This window comes from Agelaius phoeniceus, chromosome 3 (genome assembly GCF_051311805.1).
Source record: "Agelaius phoeniceus isolate bAgePho1 chromosome 3, bAgePho1.hap1, whole genome shotgun sequence".
NCBI classification, from domain to species: Eukaryota; Metazoa; Chordata; class Aves; order Passeriformes; family Icteridae; genus Agelaius; species Agelaius phoeniceus.
The window spans coordinates 84,526,111-84,552,804 of NC_135267.1; the positions used below are offsets into that span (position 1 = coordinate 84,526,111).

Below are 26,694 nucleotides of genomic sequence, written 5' to 3' on the forward strand. Positions count from 1 at the left end.
AAACTGCAAGTCCTTTATACTGGTGAGTTAAAAGTATGTAATATTGACAGTTCTGGTTGTTGGTATTTTGTTACACTCTTTTTTGTAGTAGTATTTAGGTAAGGATTTTGAAATTGTCCTTCTAGTTTTAGAAGAAGATACTGTAATTTCTGCTACTGTTCAGTTTATTCTTCCAGTATTTCACAGAGATACTAGTATTACCTATTAATAATAATCCTCAATAATGAGTTGTGATGTGAGTTTTGCCTTTATCTTTAGAATTTTGACAGGAAAAAATTACTTATCTGTCTGGTTTCTGACCCATCTTTTGCAGTAATACACCTTAAGTCCAATCACAAGGATATTTTAAATTTGCCTTTTGATCAGATGGAAGTAGAGCTCACTGTAGATCAAGTGATTAGCTGAGGGCTCTTCTGTAATTTTCTCAGAAATTTGTCTGGTTGAACTTCTTTACCATTTAAAGGCTATTTTCAGTTAACTGCATTCAAGTGTAGACCTCTAGTTCAGCATCCCTTTATCAGAATAGCGACATCAGTGTAGTTCTGTAGCAGGGGAAAAAAAAAATCTGCAGATGCCGATGTATCAATTGTACATACTCATAGAGACACCTATTTCCAAAGGACTGGAATACATGCAAACACTTGTCTGATGACAAATATTGACTAGGAAAAACTAAAATGTTGTTCTGAGCTCCAGTAAATATTTCTTGATGCACAGTGTGAGAAAGTTTTCTTGTCTATGCCTAATATAGCTTTACAGAGTGTGTGGGAATTAGCGAGGTGGCTTTTCATAGTGTGAAAAAGGAAAGTCCTTTTTTCTGCTGAAACACGTTTGAGCTAAATAGCAACACACATCAACTTCTACTAAAAGAGGTGGCAGCGGACTATAGAAACCACCCTAGAAGGTCTTTTTATTTTATGAGAGAAATCCTAGATACCAGGGATCTACGAATGTGGGCATCCCAGCGACCCTGTCCATCGGGACCACTGAAGAGATTCGATTTCTGAGCTCTGGTGCTGGCTGAGCCGCTGCGGCGGCGGGGGCTTCCAGGCTGGACTCGGACCTGGACCGGAGCCGAACCGGGGCTTTCGCCGGCTGGTCAGGCGAGGTGCGCTCCTGGCTGCCCCGGCGAAAGGGCCGGCAGCTCGGTCTGGTTCCGCCCGAGAGAAGCGGGAGCCCCTGCCCAGGGAGGGAGGGGGCGCGGTGACGGCGAGGTGCTGCGGGAGAGGCCGGCGCGGTGGCCCCGGCGGCCGCAGCCCCGCATCCCCCGGCGGCCGCGGCGGGGCCGGGCGGGGCGGGGGGCACAGCCCACCCCGGGATGGGCCGGGCAGGGCAGCGGGCGGCGGCCCCGGGAGCCTCCGCCGTGGGCAGATCGGACAAAGGCTTCCAGGAGAGGGAGTGGCAAGCGGCCGCCCAGCCCTCGGCGGGCTGCGGGCGGGTCGGTGCCGCCGGGACGAGAGGAGAGCAGACGAGACAACTTCCCCAGGGGCACGGGGGGCCCCAGGAGGGCGGCGGCAGCGGCTCCTGTCAAAAGGAAGGGGCTCTCCCGTGCCGCTGGCTGCTCCCCCGAAGGTGGCGGCGGGGAGGGGAGGCGGGGGAGGAGCCGGGCTCATCCCCGGGCGGGCGGCGGCCCCTCCACTGCGCCAACCTGCAGGCGGGCTGGAGGCGGCAGCCCCGCCCGGCCTCGGCTGCCGGGGCCGCGCCGCCCCTCGCCTCCGTCCCGGGCAGAGCCGCAGGCAGCCGCTTCCCGCTGCGTCGGTCCTGGACTGCAGCTTCCTGGCGGCCAGGGCAACAAGCAGCGGCATCTTGGAGCGTCTTCTTTCCCGAGTGCCCCTTCATCTCTCCCAGCCCGCTCCTCTCTCGTACCTGCAGCCTTTCTTTCTCCCTCCACTCCTACCTTTTCTGCTTGTCTCCCCCTTCTCTTACCATTTTCTGGTTTTAAGGGGTTTTTTGATTTCCTTCTCTTTCTTCTTCCCCCATCCTGTTCCCTTTTGGACCATCTTCGTTTAGTACCTCTTCATTTCTTGATTTCTTCTGATTTTTTTCCTTTGGACTTTGCCTTGTCATGTCAAGATGGAAGTCAGGCATGACTGGCTCTCCTCATCCCCCCATGAGGGCTTCGAGCAGATGAGGCTGAAGAGCAGACCCAGGGAGCCTTCCCCAAGCCTCACCAGAGTAGGTGCGAACTTCTACAGCACTGTCAAGCAGCAGGACTACAGTGCCAGTGTCTGGCTGAGGAGGAAAGACAAACTGGAGCACGTAAGCCAGCTTCTTTTCCCCCCCACCCCACTTTTTTCTTTTTTTTTTTTTTTTTTTAATTTCTAGACCTCTGTCTAGGTACTCTGTTAGCCTGTCTGCCAGCTGGGACTCCAGAAGAAAAGTGTTACTCCAGTAGTTGGGCATGGCGTTTCCCAAATGATAGAGAAAGGAGCTATTTAGAGGTCCCATAGTGGTCAGATCTGAGGTAAATGGGATGTCAGTACTGTTCCAAACTACATGCAAATCTCCTTCTAACTGGAAATATTTTTTAATGTTCTTGGCTGATGCCTTCTTCTTCTACTTCAGCAAATTCAGCACTGATGTGGGAGGAGAAAGATTGGGATGGTGCAGATGGAGGTTAGAACATTTATCTCGTGGTGATTATAATGTAGTTCTAGAATAGCTTAAAAAATAGCTGGTGGTTGGTTTTTTTGTTTGTTTTTAATTTTAGATGTAATTTTCATTCTCCCCCTCCCCCATCTTTTTCTTCTCCATGCATGGGACTTTGAACATACTCTACCTATGTGGGGCAGAGATTTTCTTCAAGACTTTTCTTGCTGCAGCAGTAGTACATGACTTAACTGTGTTTGAGGCCACAATAGGACTGATACTGTGGATAGCTCTAGTGAATATTTTATGAGAATTTAAGGTGCTTCAAAGTGTTCCTGTCTCAGATGATGTTTGAAAGCATTCTTCATGTTACTTGTAACAGAAAGGAAATGGATTGAGATGACCTGCATGCTATGTAAGTTTCCTGAATAGCTTATTAGGTGAAATCCATTGTTAGAGTGTACTGTACAATCAAGGCAGGAAAGTACTGCATTTACAGAGATGCAAAAGAATGTGGATGGGCTTGCATAATGCAACAGTCTGCTATTCTTTACATTAGTGAGTAATTTGCAATCACAGTCACATTGACTTCAAGAGGCACAGGAAAATATTTCTTCTGGTACAGCCACCTCAAGACTCTTTGAATAGAAATGGTCTGATAAGAAGGATAAATTGTCTTTACTACATGAAAATCCTAGATGGCACAGTAGAGTCCTTTGAAGAGGAAACCTGAAAGAAGGTCCTTTACCAAGTAGTTCATAGACTGTAATCCCCCTTCCCCCTAACCTGCAGAGAGTATTTTATCCCTGTTAGTGAAACCTTAAACTTGAGTTGTTTATACTTCTAGGGAAATGACAAGAACTGATGATCTTTTGGAAAGATCACATTTCATATGTTGAGGAAGGTATTTAATTCTGTCTGCCTTTTAACACAATTTTGCCATTCTTCACACTGACAACAAGGCTTCAGTAGTAAGCTTGTAAGTGTTCTCCCATTGTCAATCAAGAATAAAGGCCAGTGCCTTATCTCAGTACAGCTAAAACATTGATAGCACAGAAATCTGAACTGTGTCTTTTGTAACAGATTTTACTACATGTTGATATCTGTGATCAAATGAATAATTATTAATTGCAGGGGGGATTAATCTGTCAACAGTTTGGTAGCTGAATGGTCAGATACCTGTATATTAAACCTTATCACAATATTATCAGGAAGAAAGAAAATAGGCATTAACTTGTTTAAAGATTGAAAGTGCAAAACCTTTATTTTGTGTGTGGTTTTGTTGCTGGTTTTTTTTTTTTTTTCCTTTGGTTGTTGTTATTCCTGTTGTTAAGTCAGTATTTTGTCACAATAGTTGTTTTCAATGTCCCTGCAGCATTTGTGTGAAAAGCTTTCTCTGTAATGCATGTTCTTCTGGGGGTTTCCCTCTCATTTGATGCAGTTATTTTTACTCCCACAGCCTATTTGAACAATGCAAAGAGAAAAAAATTGGAGCACTGATGTCCCTTCCTTGCCATAAAATATTTATTTAATTTACATTTATTGTGTCTACCCCAAAGGACACTGATATGCTAAGAGCAGATACATGAAAATACTTTTTTTATGGTTTAAGGCAACTGCATTTTTATGATTTAAGGCGACACTTATGAGTGTTGTAACAGACAGGCTATTGCATGAATATAAATAAAATGTCTATTTATTTATAAATTCTATTTTACTTATACTGTTTTAGAGAAAGTTTGTTATTTTTTTGTTTTCAGATGAATTTTTGAGGGTTTTGAGTGTTCTCTTGCTAGAGAAGTTATTTCCTACACTCCACTCTTCCACTCCAAGAGACAAACCAATTACTTTGAGATGCATCATTTTGAATGGGATAGTCATTGACATATGATCACTTATGGCCAATAATGAAGATATTTATATCCTCCATCCACCTCACAAAGTTTGCACAACATTTCATTACAGCTCCCTCTGAGATAATCATGTTACTTGAAAGCTGCAAAGAAAATCAAAATCCAAGGAGTGAGCATTCATGGAGGCACTGAATTTAAAAGTATGTAATCCCAACCTTGATGCTGTACAATGACAGGCTAGGCAGAAGAGGGGTATATAGTAAGTCAAGGTGCCCATGAACACATTTTGAAGTCTCATATGTACTCTTTCAGCATTGTGGAGGGCATTGAGTTTTGTTTCATTGAAATGATTTCTTAAATTGATTTGAGTTGTAACAGGGATGAAACTGGGCCAGCATATTTTGTTCATTACTCACAGTAAGACCTTGTAGGCCACAGTATGTATTTTATACTGACTTTTTGTTCAAGTGAATAGCCTAACTTAATCACATGCAATGCTTACTAATCCACATACAGTTTGATGGGTTAAAAAACATATTCTGAAGCCAATTTGTATCAAATTGTTTATGTAAAAAGATTCTCAAATATAGAAACAATTTGTTTCTAGATCTCAAAACTGTAGCAAAGTTGTGGGTTTTGCTCTTGTGGTTTTTGGTTTGTTTTAGGCTTTTTTGTATACAGATGTAAATTTGAGGACTGTGGTAAAGAGGTTCAAGAGTGTGGTAAAGAGGTTCAAAATTCAACTACTTTATCTCTTCTGAAAGCACAGAACAAGTTCAGATGCACAAATATGATCGGGTTTCTTTAAAACTGATCAATATTTAATTATTGACTGACCATAGAGGAAGTAAAAATCTGTAACATCCTGCTGGTGTCTTGCTAATTAATTGTTCTTCGAATGGACCTTAATGTAGTGTGGCTCATTGCCTAGCTGTTTTTATAGAACTTTCTTTATCCAAGTAGCAGCAACACAGCTTGTACTATAAAAGATCTGAACATAACCCACCTCTGTTCTTTTGTGAACTCAGATGCTGTATTTAAGACTAAATGAATTTGCTGTAACATGTTTGAAGGCCCAATGAGGAGTTTTTGCTGAAGTGAGGCCTCAGGGTACATGCATGCTGTTCCCAGTGTGCTGAAGAGGCATACTGTTAATGGAGGAATTTGCAAGAGATTGAGGAACTCCAACACTGTAGATGTGACCACAGTGATGTTGCAAACATTTGCCTGAAATCCCTGCAGAGCTGAAATTTTTCAGATTCTATGTATTTGCTTCAACTAGTTCCTTGTGCCTCTTCGTGAAATTGTTTGCCTGGTATTGGAAGTGTTGGACAGAAAACGGATGAGCGAAATATTCTTAAATTCTTCTTTGCATAGTGGTTTTTAAATTTTTTTTGTTTCTTTCTCTTTGTCTGGTCTTGTCTTATTTAATTAAATGTGAATTCATTAAGATAAAAAGGAGGAGGTAGGGATTGGGGAAAAGTAGCTAATGTGGTAAACCTTAGCTGTTAGGAGTTACTGGGTCTGGTTTAATTTGCAGCAGCTCTCCATCATATCTCTGCATCCCACAGTAATGATGGTTATTGAATAGCTGCTTTCCTGGTGCCTCAGCAAAGAATTCTAGAGAACTTAATTTTAAGTAATAAAAACTTCAAAACTGAACAGATTTCTTTCTAAGCTACAAGAGATATGCTTCAAGCATATATTTGTTTTTGAAAAATACATTTATTTTTTCTCAAGGATGTAGTGGTAGTCTTTCTCTAATAACATCTAAATTTAATTATTTGCTTAATTATTAAAAGATTTTTTTAAAATCTCTTTTAAGAAACTGGTTCAAAACTAAATTTTGGGGAGACCTGTCATCAGGACAGTGTTAATTCCTGGCAATCCTCAGTCTGTTATTTTTGAAGAATCATAATTAGGAGAAGTTATTGACAATTATTGCATCATTTTTTTTGGTTTTTTTACTGAAGATCTGATCAGCAGCAAGGGCAATGCGAGGATTTTCTGATTCTAAGTGCTCTTGCTGTTATTTGACCAGTTGATGTTGTTGCTCAGCACACTGCTGTGCCTTGGCAGCATTGCTACCCAGGGAGAAGAGTGGCCATGAGGTACAGGGATAGCAGTGTCACTTGGTAGCAGAGGCAGATATCTAATATGCATCTGTTAGGCTTAAGACAGTTTACAAAAGTGCCTGACAAGCATGACCAGAATATTTCTCAGAGCTGCATGAGCAGATCATAAATAAAATATAGCTTTAATTCACCTGTCATAATACATTTCTAAAAGTTAAAATTCCAAATCCCATTTTGCCAGTTCATTTTTATTATTCAAAAATTAGTAAGTCTGTTAGGCAGCTTTTGTTTTTCTCTTCTTTTTTTATGATGCTGGAAATTCTTAACAAAATCATTGTTGGACAGTTTCCAAGTGCACTTCTACTCTTGCATTAAAATTAACAGTAATGTTAAGAGTCATAAGACAGATTTGTAATCTCCAGAAGGATGACAGGAAGACACCATGTGCATAGCTATAGCCTGCAACACCTAAACAAAAAGGTGGACATAGTTTGATGTAAAGCACGTTGCAGGAGTAGAACCCAGTGAAGCCAAATCAGTTGCCGGACAGTGGCAATGGCTTCAGTTTAAGGAAGAATAATGCAAGGACATAAATCAGAATTCAAAAAACATTCCCATATTCCCAAAACAGCCCTAGTCTTGAAATAAATGCAAACAAATGTCTTCTTCTGTGAGTTCATAGAATTACAGACTATCCTGATTTGGAAGAAATTCACAGGAATCATCTATGGGTCCAACCTCTAGCCCAGCATAGGACACCCTAAGGAACACACCAAGTATCTGAGAGTGTTGTCCAAACACTTCTTGAACTCTGTCAGGCTGGTGACCACTTCCCTGGGGAGACAGTTCCAGCCCAACCACCCTCTGGGTGAAGAACCTTTATCTAATATCCAACCTAAACCTCCCCTGACACAATGTCAGGCCATTCCTTCAGGTCCTGTTGCTGGTCACCAGAGAAAAGAGCTTGCTCCTCTACTTTCTCTCATTAGGAAGTTGTAGATGGCTTTTGGGTCTCCCCTCAATCTTCTCCAGGCTGAATAATCCAAGTGACCTCAGCCACTTCTTTTTTGGCTTCCCCTCCAGGCCTTTCGCCATATTCATTGCCCACCTTTGGACTCACTTTAGGAGTTTTGTATCTTTCTTATATTGTGGCACCCAGAGCTGCACACAGCACTTGAGGTCAGGCCAGAGCAGAGCAGGACAATCCCTTGCCTTCCCTGACCAGTGATGCTGTGCTTGCTGCACAGTTGTCAGTCTTTTGTACTAGGCAGGTATAAATAATTTGTCATCTGCAATAATGTTAGGTACCAAAGTGAATGGTTTGTGTCATGTAGGAAGGTGCATTGATGGGGAAAATTCAGAGGGTTCTAGAGAATTAGTTTCCTATATTTGAACCTTTTTGATGGTGTAGTTGCAGATTATAATTCCAAATATCTGTCTGGTCCTGGAGATATCTATATTTAGGTTTCGTCATTTAAACCAAAGGAACAAACTCAATTAAGTTAGAGGGATTTGGGCTTTTTCTCAACAGGAGACTGGTATGTGGATTGCCTGCCTGGAGCAGTGGTACTTAGCATGAGTTGTGATTCTTGCTGAAGTAGTAGCATGCAGTTTGCTTCACTGCTGACAGACTGTGTGTGGAGGGGAATTTTTATGTCGAAATGCCGATTTCTTTGCAGGTGTCTTTCTCCAGTAATGTTCTGTAGACAAACATAATTAGAGAAAATAAATGTTCAGAAAAGTGGAAAAAAGGGACCAAAATAATTGAGCAGTGTTGGAAAGTACTGATTAATGTTTTAGAGGAAAAAATAGAAAATGTTTTCTTTTGAAAGTGGTATGGGGAATTTCAAATCCTGAGTGTAGTTACCACACACAAAAGTAATTTTGTGTTGCAAAGCAGTGAAAATATGATACCTAATAGTATTTTTTCTCTTTTTAGTTGCAGTGGGTTAACCTTGGTTTTCTGCCAGCTGCTTACCAAGCCACCCTCTCTTTCCCCTCCTCAACAAGGGGGAGAACATGAGATGAAAAATTTTTTAGCTTGAGATAAAGATGGAGAGATGACCAATTACTGTCACAGGCAAAACAAACTCAATTTGGGGAAAATTAATTTCATCTCTTTCCAATTAAATATAGGATAGGATAGTGAGAAACAAGGACAAGACTAAAATCACCTTCTTTCCTCCTCCCCATTTTCTCAGGCTCAGCTTCAGTCCTTTATTCTTGAATCTTCACCCTCTTTCCCATCAATCCCCCGAGTGGCACAGGATATTGGGAAATGGGGGCTGCAGTCAGTTCATAACATTTTGTCACTCCTTCTTCTTCACAGTTCCCTGCTGTGGTGTGGGATCCCTGCCATGGGATATAGTCCCTGTCAAATTGTTCCAATGTGGGTCCTCCACACAAACTGTAGCTCTCCAGAAACTGTACCAGCGTGGATCCTCCCTATGGGGTGCACTCCAGGAATGGACTGCTCCAGCATGGGCCCTCCATGGGCTGCACTTCCTGCTCCTTTTTGGGCTCTCCACAGGCTACAGCTTCCTTCAGAGCACATCCACCTGCTCTGGCATGGCTGCAGTGTGGATAGCTGCTCTGCCTGCTCTGGTGGGGTCCCCCATGGGCTGCAGGGGGACAACCTGCTCTCTTTGTGGGCAGCAGCAGAATCTCTGCTCCAGCACCTGGAATGTCTTCTTGCTGTTCTCCTTCACTGACCTTGGTGTCTGCAGGGCTGTTTCTCTCGCATTTTTCTTGCTCCTCTTCCATAGCTCCTGGGCAGCAGGTTTTTTTTTCCTTATATGTGTTATTGACAGAAGCACCAAGCAGTCCTATTGATGGGTCCAGCTTTGGCAAAGAGCAGATTTGTCATGGAGCCAGCTGGAACTGGCAGTGTCCAGCATGGGGCGGCCACTGGTCTCACAGAGGCCACCTCTGCATTGTCCCCTTGCCCCCCCAAAACCAAGCCATGTAAACCAAATATGCTAATCCTAGGAGCAGCTCTTCATTCTGTGGTGTATGAGAAAATCATTAAACATTGTGTTAATTTAACACGTCAGTTCTGATGATTTCAACATCAGTCACTTTCAAAGTCCAAATCTTTAAAGCTGAATTTAAAATATTTGAGAGGCATTTTCACTATAGCAAGCTTAATTTATAGTGTCTGACTTTATGCTGTTTCACAGGAATACAAAATAAAGTTTCAAAGTTGCTCTTAACATTAATTTTTATATGCATATCTATATTAATTTATAATTTAATTCAGCCTATTCAAGACTTCTTAGCAATGAAGATTTCTGGTTTCTGAAAAAAGACATCTATCTTAGTCTACCTTTCTTTCAGATCTTAATTTCAGTGTAGGTATAGGAAAAGTGCTTTCCCCTACTTTTCTTGTTCTAATGCTACCAGCATTAAGGAAAATCCAAATTAGTTTTTTGCTACTGTCATCCTTTATTTTAACAGCGTTTACCATCTTTGTTTAAGCATTTTGAAAAAGAAGCTGCAGAAACCTGCAACTTAATCTCCTTGTCTGTTACACAACCAAATACTCTGCAGTCTTCAGTAATTTGGTCTTGTAGCTGACCATTGACTGTAACACATCTAAGGGTAGTAGGAGGACTTAAAACACGAGGAGAATTATGCTTCATGAATATCTCCTCACAAATGCTATCAGTTCACTGTAGACAGTGCCCAAAGAAGCTAGTTGCTATGGCTGGTTGTGTGTTAAGCTTAGGGCTTCTTCCATTCCATAAGCAGGAATGCTAAAATACTGAAGGTAAAATAACTTTACCAGAGTATCAGAAGGATGGAAACAACTGGCCAGCTCATGCCAATGATTAATAAGCCCTGCTTTATTGCCATTCATGATGGGAAATCATATACTCTTCATTGTTCCTGAAAAAGAAAGTCCTGTGCTGGCAGTAAACTCTCTTGATCTGTCTCTCCTGATGGAATGTTTTCTTGAGGCGCAAGAGATGGGTTTCTAACAGCCCACCTCTTGCTTTGCTTTTTTTGTAACATTATTTCAGGTCTGATTTACATGCCTTTTTATGGTTTCGTTACTGAGAGGAAAAAAAATAGGCACCCTGCTAATGTCTTACAAGGTCCATATATTCATATACACCAAATAGCTCCTCTGTTGTATTTCAGAGTCTGAAAAAAGATTTCTTTAAATTAAATTTGGATGGAATTTTTAAAATTTTTGCACTCCTAGATGACAGCTGGTAGAGTGAAAAAGTGTAACATTAATTTTCCCATGCAGTGACAATCCTCTAATGTCTGTAAGATTGTGTAGTCTGAGTGGACAATCAAGTTGTTTTCAACTTGCCCTTCATGGTTTCTGGGATCAAAAGTAGATTACTTGAGGACCTATCTCCGCCAGGCAGTAAGTGTGTGCTGGGATCCATATTCCCTGAACAGCCAAGTCCAGGATGTGTGCTGCTGCTTGCTTGAGACCTGCCTGCCCATGTGGCAGAGATGAGCTGGGTGTGTCCCTCGGTGCTCCCTAGCCTGGTGGGGATGCAGTTGGTCCATTCATTGAGAAATGAGGCACTCGCAGTTTCCCTGGTCATTTGTGTTTCAAGAGAAGGCAGTTAAAACGTTGCGGCTGCTTGTGGCAGAGTGGCCACTCAGCTAAAGAAATGTGTGCAGGAAGTTGGGAGAAACTCAGAAATTCGGGCGGGGAAAGAGAGGAACTGAATAATACATTGGTGCCTGTTAAGTGAGCTGATTTAATCAGAAAATATTTTTTATTAGATTGGAAACTAATTCCTAGGGTTTGTTTGAGTGCTTATCCATCAAAACTTAGTCTAATTTTTTTTTTTCTTAATAGGATTTGCTCCTCAGAATTCTTTAACTTTTATAAAGGCTTTCCAAATATAACATAGGATTTGAATATTTTTATAGGGATTTGTCTTCTTTTGTTTTGATCAATGCACTGTGAATTTGACTGTGTAGATAGCATCTAGCTCTGGACAAAGAAATATGAGAGTGGTATTTTTAGTAATACTACTTTGGCTTGCTCTCTGAAGATGAAAAAAAAAAATCCCTGTTTTTCCCCACTTTTGCACAACCTGTAAAATCCTCTATGTGCTGTATTTGTAGATGAATAAAGTGTATTTTATTAATTTCTCATCTTAAAACCAAAATTTTGAGAGAGCTTAGGAAGTTTCATTTTTGGCTGTATGATGTCAACATAATCAGCAGCTTGTTTTGTAACTGATAAAGTTGTTGCAGCTCATTAATACCAGTCATTCTATTTTTATTTTTGTTGCTATTCATGTATATCTATTTACAGTTGTAATTAAAAATTTAATGGAATAAAAAAGCTCATGTATTTCAGAATTGCTGCTAATAAAACAAATAGTGATTTAGATAATTCTTGGCATGCTGATACATTAAATAGGCTGGATTTCCCCAAGGCATTTTTAACTGTTTGGAGCAGAACCAAATGTGGAGAAGTGATGAGATAGTGATAGTGACCAACTTAAAATTTGTGCCACTATTGTTACTGCAGGAAAGGCATATGTACTTGGGGTTGTACTCTCACTTAGTTTTCTAAAAGGCAGTTTATTCTGTAAAAAACCTGCCACAATGAGCAGATTTGTATTTGTTTTGAAACACAGGAGTGTGTAAAAGTTAATAAGGTCTTCAGCACTTCCAGCCACAATAAACATGCCTTACTCTGCTTTTCATGTAGCAGAAATTCTGCTGCTGTCCATTAAGTTTTATGACTGATCTTTTCTAGGCAGTTTTCTGTTTTGCTTTGCTTGGGGTTTTTTTTGATAAGGGAATATGCTTTATGGGCTGAACAAACTTCAGGTGTTACCTCAGTGGAGGCTATTTGCTGAGAATGGTGTTTAAGGTGACACTATTTCCTAAATGCAGCTTGTGCACTTTTGTTTGATCTCGTTCCAAACCACTATCCATTGACTTCATTACTATGGATTCAAGTTGTATATGAGCTCCTTGAGAGAAGACTGTAAAGACTGTACATCAACTTGGCTGTCATGGATTTAGAGCTAAAAACCAAGCTCAGTATCTCATGCTAAGCAGTTGGAGGAAAAATCTGTCTTGGAATCCTTACCTTTTCCTGAGCTTTAAGTCTCTGGATCTTCAGGCTGGTTGCTGTATAAATTATTCGAGAACACTTTGCACTTAGCACAGGGCTATCAGAAGAACAGAAGGCATCCTAATATAACAGAAGGGATGTAAGAAACTGTAATATTTATATGAATATGAAAAAATTATATAGATCCAGTTGTTCACCATTTAAGCCCACCTTAAGGTGTTTCAGAAGGGAGAATATACAAGTAAGTCAGGTGGGTGCTGGGTGCATTTGAAAATGCAACTATGTGCCTAGAGTAATGAATGGGTATCTTAAGAAAACTCAGCAAAACAAGCTACCTGGGAAATTATTTCTCTGTTCCCCAGTAGAATATTTCTGTACTTCTTTAGAAAGTGTAAGTGAAAAGCAGTGCTGATCATGCTGAAAAGCAAATCAAACCTAAACTGAAATATAATTTCAGATTAATGACAGCAGGTATAATCTGTTTTCATGTTTTGTGCTAATTTAAGTGGAAATGTCCACCTGCTTCAATGGTAATAATTGGAGGGAAAAAAGATAACAAAACCACCAAAACATACATATATTTTGCACACCATATCTTCCCTGGGTTTTTTACACAAGGTGCATTGCAGAACATGGCATGTGATACTAAAACAAGGCTGTGGATTTGTTAGAGGAGTTTGTTTGCCTCTTGTGAAAAATTAATTAGATGAACAAATAGAAGAATATCCATTGGAATGGCTACAATAAAGATGGGGACTTGTGTCAGGTTCTGCTATTTCCCCATAGTTATTTGTTAGAGAGGACCCATGAGCTTGTATTCCTGGAATGTTAAAAAGAAACACAAGTGATATGGGGTCTTTTAGAAATTCTTGTGGCTTTCTGGCAGCTGCTGACAGAAATTGGCCTGTTTAGTCTCTTCCTGGGTAGTGATAAAATAGCCAGCATAGAAAAGGTTGGGAAGATGAGTGAAATGAAATAAGTTAGAGCTAATGCTCTGTCAGTTTGCTCTAGGGCTGGAACAGCTCTAACAACCTTTGCAGTACAGTGGGTGGGGATTTCTGTCTTCTCAAATAGAAGTTGATGTGCACTGGTAACCCTGTGCTACCCATTTGCTATTACCTTGTGGAATAAAGTGTTGCAAAGGTTTCAAGCCAATGGGTTGGCAGAGAGCAGACTGTTTTCTTTCTTCCCCTGAATCAGTACATTCCATAACTTCTTCCTCCTTATTAAAGAATTGTCTTAGGCCTGCAGCCATGTGTTTAGTCCTATAAGCTCTAATACTGAAAGCAGCTTTCTACTTTTGTCATCTTGGAAGCCTTGTGGAAAACTAGTTTCTCTGAGTTTTCAGCAGGATACATAGTGCTAAATTCGGGTAGGATATTGATACTTGTAGCATCATTTAGATGTGGCTTCAGTCATGGTTTAAAGTGTTTGCTGAACTGTATAAATTCTCTGTGTATCTTTTCATGGAAAACCGGTATGTTGTGTGACATCTGACTTTTGCTGTTGACTAGGTAGAGAGTTGTTTGGAGTCATGCACGTGCATAAGTGCTGCATAAAACAATATGGGATGAAGTATATTCAATTCTGCTTCCCTTTTTAGATCCTTGAAAAGATGCATCTTTTGAGTAACTCCTGTTACATCAATAAAGGCTACATAACTCCCCTGGTTAGTGCAATGGATGGGATGGTTCTAAGAAAAGATGACTAGAAAATTAATTTAAAAACAAGCAGATAAGAAGGTCACTGATGAATGAAACCCAAACAATTTCGAAATTATTTGCAATTTTAAACTATTTTTGAGTGACTTATTTGTAGAATGTGAACCAAATCTATGATGCTGAGGACTGATTGGTGCTTATTTGGAATGTTGTGAGCATCAAAATACATCAATACACCAAATGCTGTTTTCAGGCTTTTACAGTGTAAACAATTTATTGTTTGAATAACAATTCCTTTATGTATAGCATGAAACAAAACCCTTAAGTGTTTTGGAAAATGTTACCCTTTTGAACAATGCAATTTCCTTTGCCAGTGTGAGCTACTGTCCCTGCACACTTTTCTTTCAATTCCCCATTGGGGTTGTGGCAGGCAGCTAACCCCTTCTGTGTTACTTTATCCCATTTTCTGCAATATTGTTCTCTCTAAGCCTTTTTGTCATGGCTTAGCTGCATCAAACTCCTGCTGTGGAAAACTGGAATGTGCCCCACTGTATTCTCTGGCTCTTTGTATATGGTCTTAATGCACATCAGCCTAAATCAATTTGTTTCTGCTACCATAAGGTAACTGAGACCTTAGTCTGCTGGAAATTTCAATTTTTAAAAAATACTTTTTTTTTTAGTTTGTGCACTTTGTTCCTCTAGTGTGTGTCTGTGCTAGGGCTCTTCCAGGCATTCTGTTTGTCTTTAAATAACTGTTGCTCATATCCATTTTTTACAAGACACTGTGTTGCACAACTGTTCCCCTTTTTACTTCTCCAAGGTTCAGTTTACCTACCCAAGGCCCTTCCTTGTTTTTTAATTTTTTCCTATTGATATCAGCTCATCAATTCTTTCATGGTGCTTATTTTTAAACTATTTTTTCTTTATTCTCTTGTCTCTATACTCTTGCTCTGTCATCACAAACTCCTCTAACAAACCCACAGCCTTGTTTTAGTATCACATGCCATGTTCTGCAATGCACCTTGTGTGAAAAACCCAGGGAAGATATGGTGTGCAAAATATATGTAGGATTTGCAATAATGCACTTCTCTTACAAGGTTTATACATAATTTTGACTCTGGCAGAGCAACACTTTTTGAAGTTCTTAAGTGATTGAAACTCATAAATCCCAAATATGCACTTCTGAAAACCCTGAAGTTGCAAGGAAGATGGAAGTTTCTGAGTTGTGAGTGTGAGTTGGCTGACAGCCTTGCAAGTGTGGTCTATGGATCTGGTAATATAAAAGGCAATGATTACATGAAGAGCAATAAAACTTTTCACCACCAGCGTGACTTCGTCGTGTCAGCCAACAGCATATTCTTTCTTTTCTTTAAGTAAATAAGGGCTCTAAAATTTTTTTATGTGCAGAGAAATACAAGCAATTGTACCTTTGTGTCTTGAAAGGGATGAAGAAGTTGTTTCTTGTTAATATGGAATCTGTTTTTCAAGTGATTGTACATTTATTTCTGTTTTTCAGCAATAGAAAAGTGCATCTTTTCAAGTTAGTTTGTGCAGGTAGTAATTAGGATTTTCTCTGATCAAGTGAGAAATTTGTAGCAGATGTAGAAATACTTGTTTATTATAGAAGTACCACTGTATAGTAATACCTTCTGATTTACAGGCTACGGTACCTAAGACACACATGAAGTACTTAAAATTTTTGTACATTTTAGCTCTCAGGTTACCACTGTATGTTGTATTTTTGTTGTTTGGGGTTTTTTTAATACATTGCTTAAATAAGGGGGGGTGAGGAGTATGGTTTTTTTGAAAGGCTGTAAAATCCCTTCTTGTTTGGACTAAATCTGGTTGTTGTATTTAAGCTAATGCTTTCTATGATTTCATTTTTTTGCTAAAAGTCTCTCCCTAACAGCTGTTTGCATTTTGGGTTTTTAAAATGTGTGTTTCTCCAGCATTTGCAAGATTAAAAATGTTTTATAAGAACCTTTGGGAATTTACTTTGCTTTGTTTATTTGCTTAATGATTCTGTGTGGCATCAGATGTTCTTGGTTTATTTCTGGGCATTATTAATTTTTGATAACATATCTGGCTAATTTATTCAGGCTCATAGTGTGGAACTCCTGACTTGAGTAGAACAGCTTGATGAGGAACCAGTTACTGATGGGTGTTCAATTGTTACCACCATGAAGGAAACAGCTTCCCAAAACACCATTCAAGATCATAATTGCGTGTCTAATTTGAGATATGATAATGGAGATGTAGTCTGAAAACAGCAAAGCTCCTGGTAGTGGCCTCTCTTCTGTGAGTTACTTTGGTTTTACAGTAGCTTGTTCTAGCTCTGCCTAATTAACTTAAATTTCTATATATGTGCATACTTTTAACTATTGAGCATGATATTGTAACAGTTAGCTTTGTTTAGTTGTATTTATTGCACATTTATTATTCATCGTGTGGCTTTCTTCCTTTAAAAAAAAAACAAAATGGTGGATTGGCAGCAGAAGGAAGGTTCTCTTGTTATGTTGTCCTGGCTGCTCTGCTGTGAAGGGAGAGATGAGTGATTTTTGAAAGCAACTGAGCCATGAGGCCCAGAAAAACTTTTGAGGTGCAGGTGGGGCAAGCAGAGAGGGAGAGGAACAATGAAGCTTGAAGAAAGCAAGGGAAACCATAGGCTGGAAGATTGCTGAGAGGAGCAGTGAACTTGGTTGTAGGAGTACACAGAAAGATGGAAGCTCTTTTAGGATTCTGGAGTGGAAAACAAGATTGTTCAACTCAACCTTTGAAAGCTTTTAACTTGGGTATCCAAATCAGAGGAAAAGACCTGCCATGCAAGATGAGAGGGCAAAAATCTGTTTTTTTCAGATCTTTCTATGCAGTAGGGTGAGTTCTGGATTCTGTATTAGCTTAGTACTTTTGTGCAAGCAATTGCAAATAGAGTTCTGTAGGTTGGTGTTTTTCCTTCTTGCTGCTTGGTTTTGTTTCTTCTTTTGCTATACTCACAATGGCAGATGCGCTGATTTCCCCTGAAGTCTCTGCCAGAAATGAAGCTCTATCATGAATCTCCACATACAAACTGGCCAAATATTGCAACAAGACAAAAACAGCAAAAGAAACTTTTGTGATTGAGTCCTTGGAATAGAGGGCTCTAAAAACATACATAGATGTTGATGCAGAGATTGATTTTCTTTTTTCAATGTAATTGGTATCATGAACACTAGTATTTTCCTGAGACATGTGGAGTCATTGGCTCATTGAACTAACTTCTGTTGCACACCTTTAAGTGAGGGATGTGGAAGCTACAGAAACCACCAAAAAGGGGAATATTACATATTTAGAGTGAATAGGGGTCACTCTTACTTTCTACGAGCTGGGGACATTCTAATTGTGAGTTAATTTTATCAAAGTCGTAATGCATCTGACAAGTTCTTTAGGATTTTCTGTTGGTTAAAATTATTTATTTGCAATTTGCTGTGTATGATTGGACACAAAGATGCTGTCTTCACCTTGCTCTCTATTTTTTATGTTTTCTGTTTGTAGAGAAGACACATGAGTAATTTCTAGATGGCCATATGAACCCTTTAGACATAAGTCTTTCCAAATGTACATTTGCACAAACATTTCTGAGGTGAGTTTTTATTCAACCCTAAAAAAAACTCATTCCAAAGTTTGTATATATGGATGTCGCCTGAAAACAGAGGTAAAACATAACGGTCTCACCTTATTTGTTTAAACATACTTATTCTGAGATATAGGATTTTTGGTTTCTTGCTGTGGTCTTCATGTCAGGCAGGTTGCCATTTATTTATGTAAAGATTCAAGCAGTTTTCATACCACTTTGCAAAGAAAAACTACATTAAAAGTAGAATTCCTTTCTGAGGACTCTAAAGCAAAGATTACAGAAATTAACTAATAGTTTTTCTTTGTTATTCCCTACCATATAGTCTGCAAGGTAGTTGTTCTACTTGAAGCATGTAGGAAGAACAATGCAGTCACTTCAGTCATGATTTTTTCCATGTCAATAACCCATTACATGCTATGACTAGTCTCCATTTGTCATTTGAGTGATAAAATTGTCTTTCTGAGAGTTGAAATGCCTCCCTTTCTACTGTGTGTCACGAGCACTTTCACTTGATGAGGGAAACAGGAGTTGATGTTGATATTTCAGATAATCAGGAAGCTTTTATTTTCTTCCTTCTTCTCCTATATGTTGTGAGACAGGAAGATATAAAGAGTACAGATAAGAACATCAGGTCTGATGGGGAAATGTGTTTTATGACCTGGAGCTGCCTCCAAATACAGTATCAATGCCACATATGGCAATAGTAAGAGTTTCAATTCTTACATTACTTTCACTAAGTTTGCATTTTCAATAAAATTAATTGTTGGTTGCAGATAAAAAGCATTGGATTTTTGGGAACTTGAAATAATACCAGTTCTTTCATTTTCTCTCAATCCTAAATTCCTGACTATGTATGCATCCTAATGGACTAATTTCAGAGGGAGGGGAAGGTATTATTTAAAGTCCAAACTGTTTGCAAAAAGTTTTTCAACACTCTTAGGAAGCTGCATTTTCCCCTATGAAGGTGTGGATTTTAAACTGGTCTTTTCCTTTTGTCTCATCTTTTGGGATCTTAAACATAAGACTAGTTTATTTTCTTTAATATTCTAGAGGCAGTGGCAGATATCTTATTCTTGTGGACCTCAAGAGAAGTTATATACCACTTAGAATACCTGTGAGCTTTTTTAAAGTTTTTGTTAACTGATTTAATTTGGTGTAAGTTCTAGAGTCTGTGGTGTTGTGACACCACTGCAACCTTTTATACTCGTCGGATTATATGGGACACTGCCAGAAGCCTTGCCAATGTCCAGCTATGCAATATGATTGCTTTCCTCTTGTCCACAGAGTTCACAGTCATACCACACAGAAGGCATTCAGGTTAGCTGAATACAATTTGCTCTTGGTAAATCCAGGTGATGTCCACATCATCTTCATCACTTGTTGCCTTCTCTCTTCAAGTATGAAAAGTCTGGCCTCTCAGTCTGGCCAATTCCTGAGCTTGACCTCACTTTGAATGTGGGAAATGTTTGCCCATTTCCAACTCTAATAAAGAAGTGAGTGTAATTTCTCCCTTGCACCTGCTCTTAAGTGCACCTGGCTATTATCTTTCTGGGATTACTCCCAAGGCAAGCTGTCTGCAGTTAGGCTGACTGTAACTTTCCTTGAGAGATTTCAAAACATATTCGTGACTAATTCTTTTTGTAGTAGAGAAAAAAGTATCTAACAATAGAAGTACTTCTTTGAGAATCAAAATTTTGACCCAGTTTCCTCATATGCCAGAAGTTTCTTCTGCTGCAAAGTTAGCTTTGCTTAGCTTCCCTGAATTTTCCAGGAAAATGGCTAGTCTTTGAAAGAGTGATGGAAATGAGCAGAGAAAGTATTACTCAATTTTCACATTATTGTGCTTTTATATTCAGTTTCTAGATTCAGTCTCTTGAAGTCGGCCTAGTGTAAAGAAATGTTTTGGGCATAGCCAGGGAATAAAATCTCAGGACAGGATCTCAGGACTACTCCTTTTAAAGATAGAGTGGAAACAGGTTTTGTGTTTTTCTTGTGACCTTGGACAAGGTACCATGCTCTTCCTGCAACTTGTTTCTCTCTATGTATAATGGACTAATAGCATTACTCAGCTTTCTGTAAGGGTTCTGGGGATGTATCCAGTAAAGATGATAAAAGATACTTCTAGACAAGTTGTAAACCATGTGAATAGTTGCCAGCTCACCAGAATAGATGGTACACTGGAAATTTTAGATGCAGTTTTAAGCATGTGTCCTCTGCAGATTGATAATGAAATGGAGTTAGCCACATTCCTTGTGTTGCTGCTGGTGATCTTGTGGCCAGAGGCTAAGATGATCAACTTGCTGACTTTTATTGAGAGTTTAATTAGTTTTCTTGCCAAATAGAATTGCTTACTTTCTTTCAGATAGGTGAAATGATCTAGCATTCATGTTGCTGAAGAGTGAGCAAATCTGATGAAAAGAAGGGAGCAGGAATGTGAGAACAGGAGAAAAACTGATCATAAACCTCCCTTTTGATGGTCGTTTGAAATGCAAAGCAATTTGGCATCTTTAGAGATGTGTTTGACTTTATCTTGGCCTCACACAGAGTATGCTTTTTGGTCTCTTTTTTTTTTCAGAGTAGGAACCTGGATGGATGGCTGTGGCAGGCTATTGCAATACACAATGATATTTGAGGACAAATTACTTCAATTACTTGTTTGTTCCATGTCGATATCAACATTAGCCATTAAGCAATTAGCTTTCATAAAGTGAAATTTGACTTACCCTAGTCTAAAAGATAAAATATTTCCCAAAATGACAGGACTAGGTGATTTTTGTAGACCTGCCTTCTGACTTTTGAGGTAGGGCTCTGATGTGCTTGGGACTTTTTGAATTTACAAGATGTGTCCTCACTGCATTGTGGAACTTGGGGCTAAGAGCAAATTGAAGCATATAATTGTGTTCTGACAGGTGGAAACTTAAATGCTATCATAGTACTTTTTAGCATTTTGCTAGAGCTCCTTCTTAGGCTTATTTATCTGAACAAGGGCTTTTTTTTGGCTTTAGGGTAAAGGACAGTCTAGGTCCTAGTTTTGAAAGTCAATATTAATATGAACAATTCTTAATAACAGCTGCTTCAGAAAGCCTTAATGTGTTATGCAAGTTCAGATTTCTTGTCTTCTAGCATACTGATTTAGCTATTGTTTCCTTTCAGGAAGGGTGAAACTTTGAGGCATGTGTTATTAGACTTTTTTGATTAAACTTGCCTTGCTAGTACAAATTCATAATATTACTTACCAGTCACTTCATTTCCCACATAAAGTGCTTCTTATCTGTCTCCTTTGAGGAGTGCACTTATTAAAGCATAGGCACGCAGGACACACACGCTTCAATAACTTCTATAGCATTTATTAGTATTTGCATACTCTGTGTGGCCATAGCTTCACACAGGTGGGAGAGTTTATCCCCAAATACTTGGATAAACAGTGCAAGATGTCACTGGACACCACTGATAGCTCTATGTCCACTGTCTTTACATCTGCTTCTCTTCAGACCTTTTTACATACTGATAAATTCCCTTAACTGTCTTCTTCATGGCTCTTTGCGTGACTCTCTCCAGTATTTCTGTTGTACTGGGGAGCCCAGGACTGGACACAGCACTGCAGCTGTGGCCTCACCAGGGCTGAGTAAGGGGGGAAAGATCCCCTCTCTTGACCTGCCAGCAATGCTCCTTCTGATGTAGACCAGGACTGCTGGTCCTGCTGGCCACAAGGGCATCTTGGTGTCTCTCAGCATCCCCAGAGCCTCTTCTGCAAATCGCTTTCCAGCTGACTGCCCCCAGGACATACTGACACAGGAACTGCTGAGGTTGTCCCTCTTCAGGCACAGGAATTTGCAGTTCCTTTTGTTGAACTTCTTAAGGTTCCTCCAGGCTATCAGTATTCCTCTGGATGGCAGCACAACCCTCAGGCATATCAGCCACTGCTCCCAGTTCTGTATCATCTGCAGACTTGCTGAGGCATTCTCTGCTCTGTTATTGACCAACACTCTCTGGGCTTGACCCTTATGGCTGCTCTTTGCAGTCCTCACCCTCTGCTCATCCAGCTCATATTTAATCAGATTCCCTGTGAGGATCTTGCAGGGGACTGTGAAAGATCAAGCACCAAACCATGTTTATTCTTGAACAGATCTGTGAAATGGAAACAAATTGCCAGCTCATTTCATTTTTCTCAAGTCATTTGAGCAATTTAAACCAGCAGGTGGTCTTTAAGAGATAGTTATTGAAATACTTAGTTACATTTCTTTGTAATGTTATAAAATACATTTTTTTCATTAAATTTTAAGCTACATTTGCAAACAGTATGGCACAGAAAACTATTTACTATTAAGCTGTTGCACTGATAAAAGATCAGTGCAACAGCTGATCAAACTCAACAAAAATACATGTAATAGGTGTGTTTTCTGAGAATATAAAGGTTGCTTTGCTAAGAAATGGAAAAGAAAAAAAATTGTGTAATAAGATAATTTATATACTTTGTCAACTTTTACAGTTGTGTATGTTTTCCAATTGGATTGCTGGAAGCATGCCCATGAAATAATGTCCCTCTTTTAAGTAAATCATAAAAAACAAGACTGAAAGGAAGGTTGGGAGTCACATAGTACATGCTTATACCTCTGGATGCATTAGCTATAACTAAGTGTAATACTAAATGATGGATAAAATTATATTTTGTCATCAATGTAAAGACCTAATCATCATGTTAAAGATTTAAAATAGTGGTTTCTTGTAAAAAAATATTTAGAACTTGGTATTCTTGCATTTTTACCAGAGTTATGACTAATGTATCTAATCTTTTTCATTACAGTCCATATAAAAATGGTGATGTTTTCTTCTTTGCTTACAAAATTACCAAGTCCCTGTAGGTTATAATACATTTATTATTACTTTTTATGTTTGCTTTTATTGTTTTATCTTGAAATAAGCCGAAGATCTGCAGTTCAAAGAAACTTGCATGCAAATGTAGCCTGCAGTATAATTGTATTAGGATTTTGAAATAAAGCAGGTGTGCAAATTGTTTCTCAGGAAATAAAGTAAGCTCATTCTTACTGTTAATGTGTTTTTCTGTTACCTTGTCTTATATTCCAGTCTGCCTGTGCCTGCTTATTTCTCTAGGACATGATCCAGCGCCATTGAAAACTCTGCTAATTCCAATGAACTTGAGATCAAGGCCTTAAAATTCTCAATTTTAAAATTTGTGGGAAGAAATGTTGATGGCTTATGTAGTGCTGATTACTGTGGAGTCCTTGTCTTGAGGGCTTTAGGCTGTGTTTCATTTCTAAGATTATATTCAGCACAGACACTGCCTTGGTCTTTAATTTGTCATAGTTTGAAATGGAGTCCTTCTCTTTGTAAGTGTGCTGCATTACAGTTAGGGGTTGGGGCTTTGGTAGTGGTGTGCTTTTTGCTTTTGTTTGTTGTTGGTTTGTTTTCTTGTTAATTGAACATGAATGAGTAACCCTGTTCTTAAATTATACCTTTTCCCCCTCTATTAAAACACTTTAATAATAACAGAAAGCCACAGAAACACTTTAATAATAACAGAAAGCCATGTTTTACGTGAGGCTGTAAACCAGAAACCTGACATAATTACATTACCTTTTTTTTAGAAAATGAATGTTACCTTTATTTCATTAAACAAATGATGCTACTGCATATAGTTTTAAGTATTTTTACACTTCTGTGAGTCTGTATGCTAAAGCAAGCAAGTACTAGTTTGTGATTTTAAAAAATAAAATTTAAAAATATAACAAGATTACCTGTCCTGCCTGTCTAACACCTACCTTGAGCTCTTCAGGTGCTTTATAACCTATTTACATTCTGCACTGTTTGCCATCTGGAGTCTCAGTGTTTCCGGTTCCTATAGGTTTGGATTACTACAGAGTAGGGGGTCATGATGCAGTAGGAGGAGGATGGTATAAATCAGGCAGTATTCAAAGAACCTTTGTAGTGGCTGCACTCCTATTCTTCAGAGAGATAATTCTGTTTATTCAATTTTTCAGAAAACTGATTCATTCAGTCATTTTTAGTAAGATGGAATTTGAAAAAGCAGCTTGGTAAAAATGTATTGTTATCAATCAGCAATTGTAGTTTTTGTCTAAGTAAAAAAAGGTAGAGACTAGGTAAAGATGCATGAGTACAGTAATTCAAAGAATGATTGACTGTCTTGGGTTACCGACTGCAACAAATATGCTTTTCTTCCAAAGTGTATCAGACCATACCTGTTTTATGTTCATTCTTATCAAACTTCTATTACAGAAGGGGTGGTTTTTCACTTTTGTTGTTGGGATTTTTTCATTGAAGACTAGTGATTTGTTTTACACCTCTGTGCAGGCACATATGCCAGTTAAAACAAAAACCAACCATTCTTGTTTCATTTGATAATGCTGTCAGACTACTTCAGGTTACAGGCTTCCTTATTCTTCCCTGTTTTTAAGGCTACATTTTCACTTTTTTCTTTTTAATTTTTTTTTAGTGCCTGTTAAAGATATCTGTGCAGTAACACAGAGTTTGACAGTTTTTTACATTACTACAGATTTGACCATGTTGTGGTAGATGTCCAAAGCATAATGTCACAAATAAAGGCAGAAAAGTATGAAAACCATACCTTTATTTTGGAAAGAAGGAGAATCTGAACAATTTCAGATGATTCACTTTATCTTCACGTTAAGAAAAACTCCTTAGCTCAGGAGGCTGTGATAGCCGCTTCATATAATATTTAGTATGTATTCAGTGGTTGGAAAATGTGAAGGTTACCATTGAAGCATCTGCCTGTTCTGTGAAATTTTTTTCTGTTTTTTTTATTCAACTGCAAAAGTTGCTTTGGTTCAAACTGAGTGGTAAACCTGCATTTAACTCTAAAAATTTGAAGGTTTTTGAAGGTAGACATCTATCATCAGTTTTGCAGTTCTAGTGAAGATGGAGAAACTTGGCTCTGGGGTTATCTTTTGAACACATTCAGAGATTTGGGCTAGTTTCACAGGTCATAGCAACAAAGTTGTAGTTTGACCCATGTGACCCATGCTCACTGTATGACAATCTTAATTTATGAATGTATGTATCCTAATCGCACAGAAATTTAGTTGTCTGAAAGCATGTAGAGAAAGTTGGAGATCACCTTTATTTTTAACAGCATATTGTATAATGTGGATTAGCATTCTGTACTGAGATTAGGGCCTTTTATGCAGTATGCTGTGCAAATGCCATGAGAGGCCTTGCCAGGAAGGCTGAGGAGGTGAAATAAAGGCAGAGAATGGCAGTTTGTCTCAGTTTGTTTGGTTTGGATTTAAATTAGCTCTCTGACTCCTAGATTAATGTCTTAGCCACTATATTTTACTTTTGGGCTTGTCTTTCTTTATTGCAAGTGTCTGTAAGAAGAAGAAGAAGAACTGCCCTCACTTTTCATCTGGCCCTGGCACTTGCACAGACTTATGTCTACAATCACAAATAGTACAGAAGCAATATAAAATTCTAATTAAAGTACACTCATCATTTAGCTAAAAATAAATTCTTCAAGAAAACAAAGAATGGTTTGCATTTGCATAACATATCTTACAATTTCAGTAAATGGGATTGAAGCTCTGGTCCTTGGATTGGGGAGGATATGGTTTTGGTTTTTCAGGTCACTCTTGATCTCTTGGTTTTTTCCACAGAAATATATTCTGTTTTCTTTTTAAATCAGGACTGAGTTAGCTGGAGATTCTCCTGTGTTCAGAGGGCTCCATAAAGTTTTGAAAGCAGTCTACTGGAAAGTGGGCAGAAGAGATTTCCAATGGGAGTATGTCCAAGTATAACTTTCTTTTCTGAGTGATTGGTTTTCATGAAGTAATGAACTACCTTGTTTTGAGAGAAAGAGATAGAATGTAAAACTGGTGTCAACAATTCCCTTCAGATTGTAAGAGATCAGAATGTAATCCAAATGTAGTTAGTTTAATTGTAAAGACATAGCAAAGGAAAAATTCAAATATTTAGATCTGTGGGAAGAAATTTGTAACTCAGACTAGTCTGATTTGTGGTTTTTAATAGTTCCTGTAAACTATGTGTTCATGCTGTGGCTTTTTCTCCAATTAGTGGTCAAATTATTTATAGCAGATTCAAAGGCTGATACTCTCTTAAGGAAATTTATATATACAGGAAGCTTTATTTTGTTGGCTACATAAACATTACATGTAATTCTTGTAAATAATGAAAATTATTACATTTCCCTCTCTCTCCTGCTCAAAAAAGACTTAGCAAGATAGGAAGTATTATATATATCATACAGAGGGTTTTCATTGATTTTAAAATTAGGTCTGAGCATTAGATCTTTGAAGTTCTTTTTTCAAGAAGATGCCTTTAGAGACAGGCTTCTCTCTGCTGTAAAGCAATGTGTGCAGCAACCAGGTGGAATGTGGATGTGTTTCCCATCATGTTTTTACTATTCAGATTCTGACTTGTGGGTTCTTCAACCCCTTGTTTGAGGTATTTGGGTCTGTTCCCACTGAAGCTTATCCAGTAGAGGCTGAAAAGACAATGTTAAACAAATGTAATATGGAGAGCACTGCTGGATGCTGCTTTAGGATGCTGTTAAATTTAGTAGTCATAGTTTTTGCATGTCATCAGGGCAGAATCTTCCAATACTTTGGAAGTAGTGGTGGTATTGCTCTTGCAATGTGTGGCATTTTCTCTGTATATTTCTCAGTCCTTAGTTTTTCAAAGGTTATTTTTTTTTCCTGGCAGGTCACTTTTGATCTCACCAACACCATATTTTTCAGCTGAGTTAACAATTGGAACATAGCAGCAAGTGAAACACAGCCAAAACTACTGAGACTATATGTGCACTATGGCAGCAAAGAATTGGACC

At 38.8% G+C, this 26,694-nt stretch overlaps 1 protein-coding gene across 1 annotated transcript in view; it reads left to right on the forward strand.

Moving 5' to 3' along the window:
- Positions 1-1,366: 1,366 nt before the first annotated feature.
- PLD5 (phospholipase D family member 5) overlaps positions 1,367-26,694 on the forward strand; it is a 176,580-nt gene continuing 151,252 nt past the window's right edge. Inside the window, exon 1 of the mRNA XM_054630036.2 lies at positions 1,367-2,259. Coding sequence (XP_054486011.2) covers positions 2,074-2,259 — 186 coding nt within the window. The 5' untranslated portion in view covers positions 1,367-2,073. The remainder of the gene's footprint in view (positions 2,260-26,694) is intronic.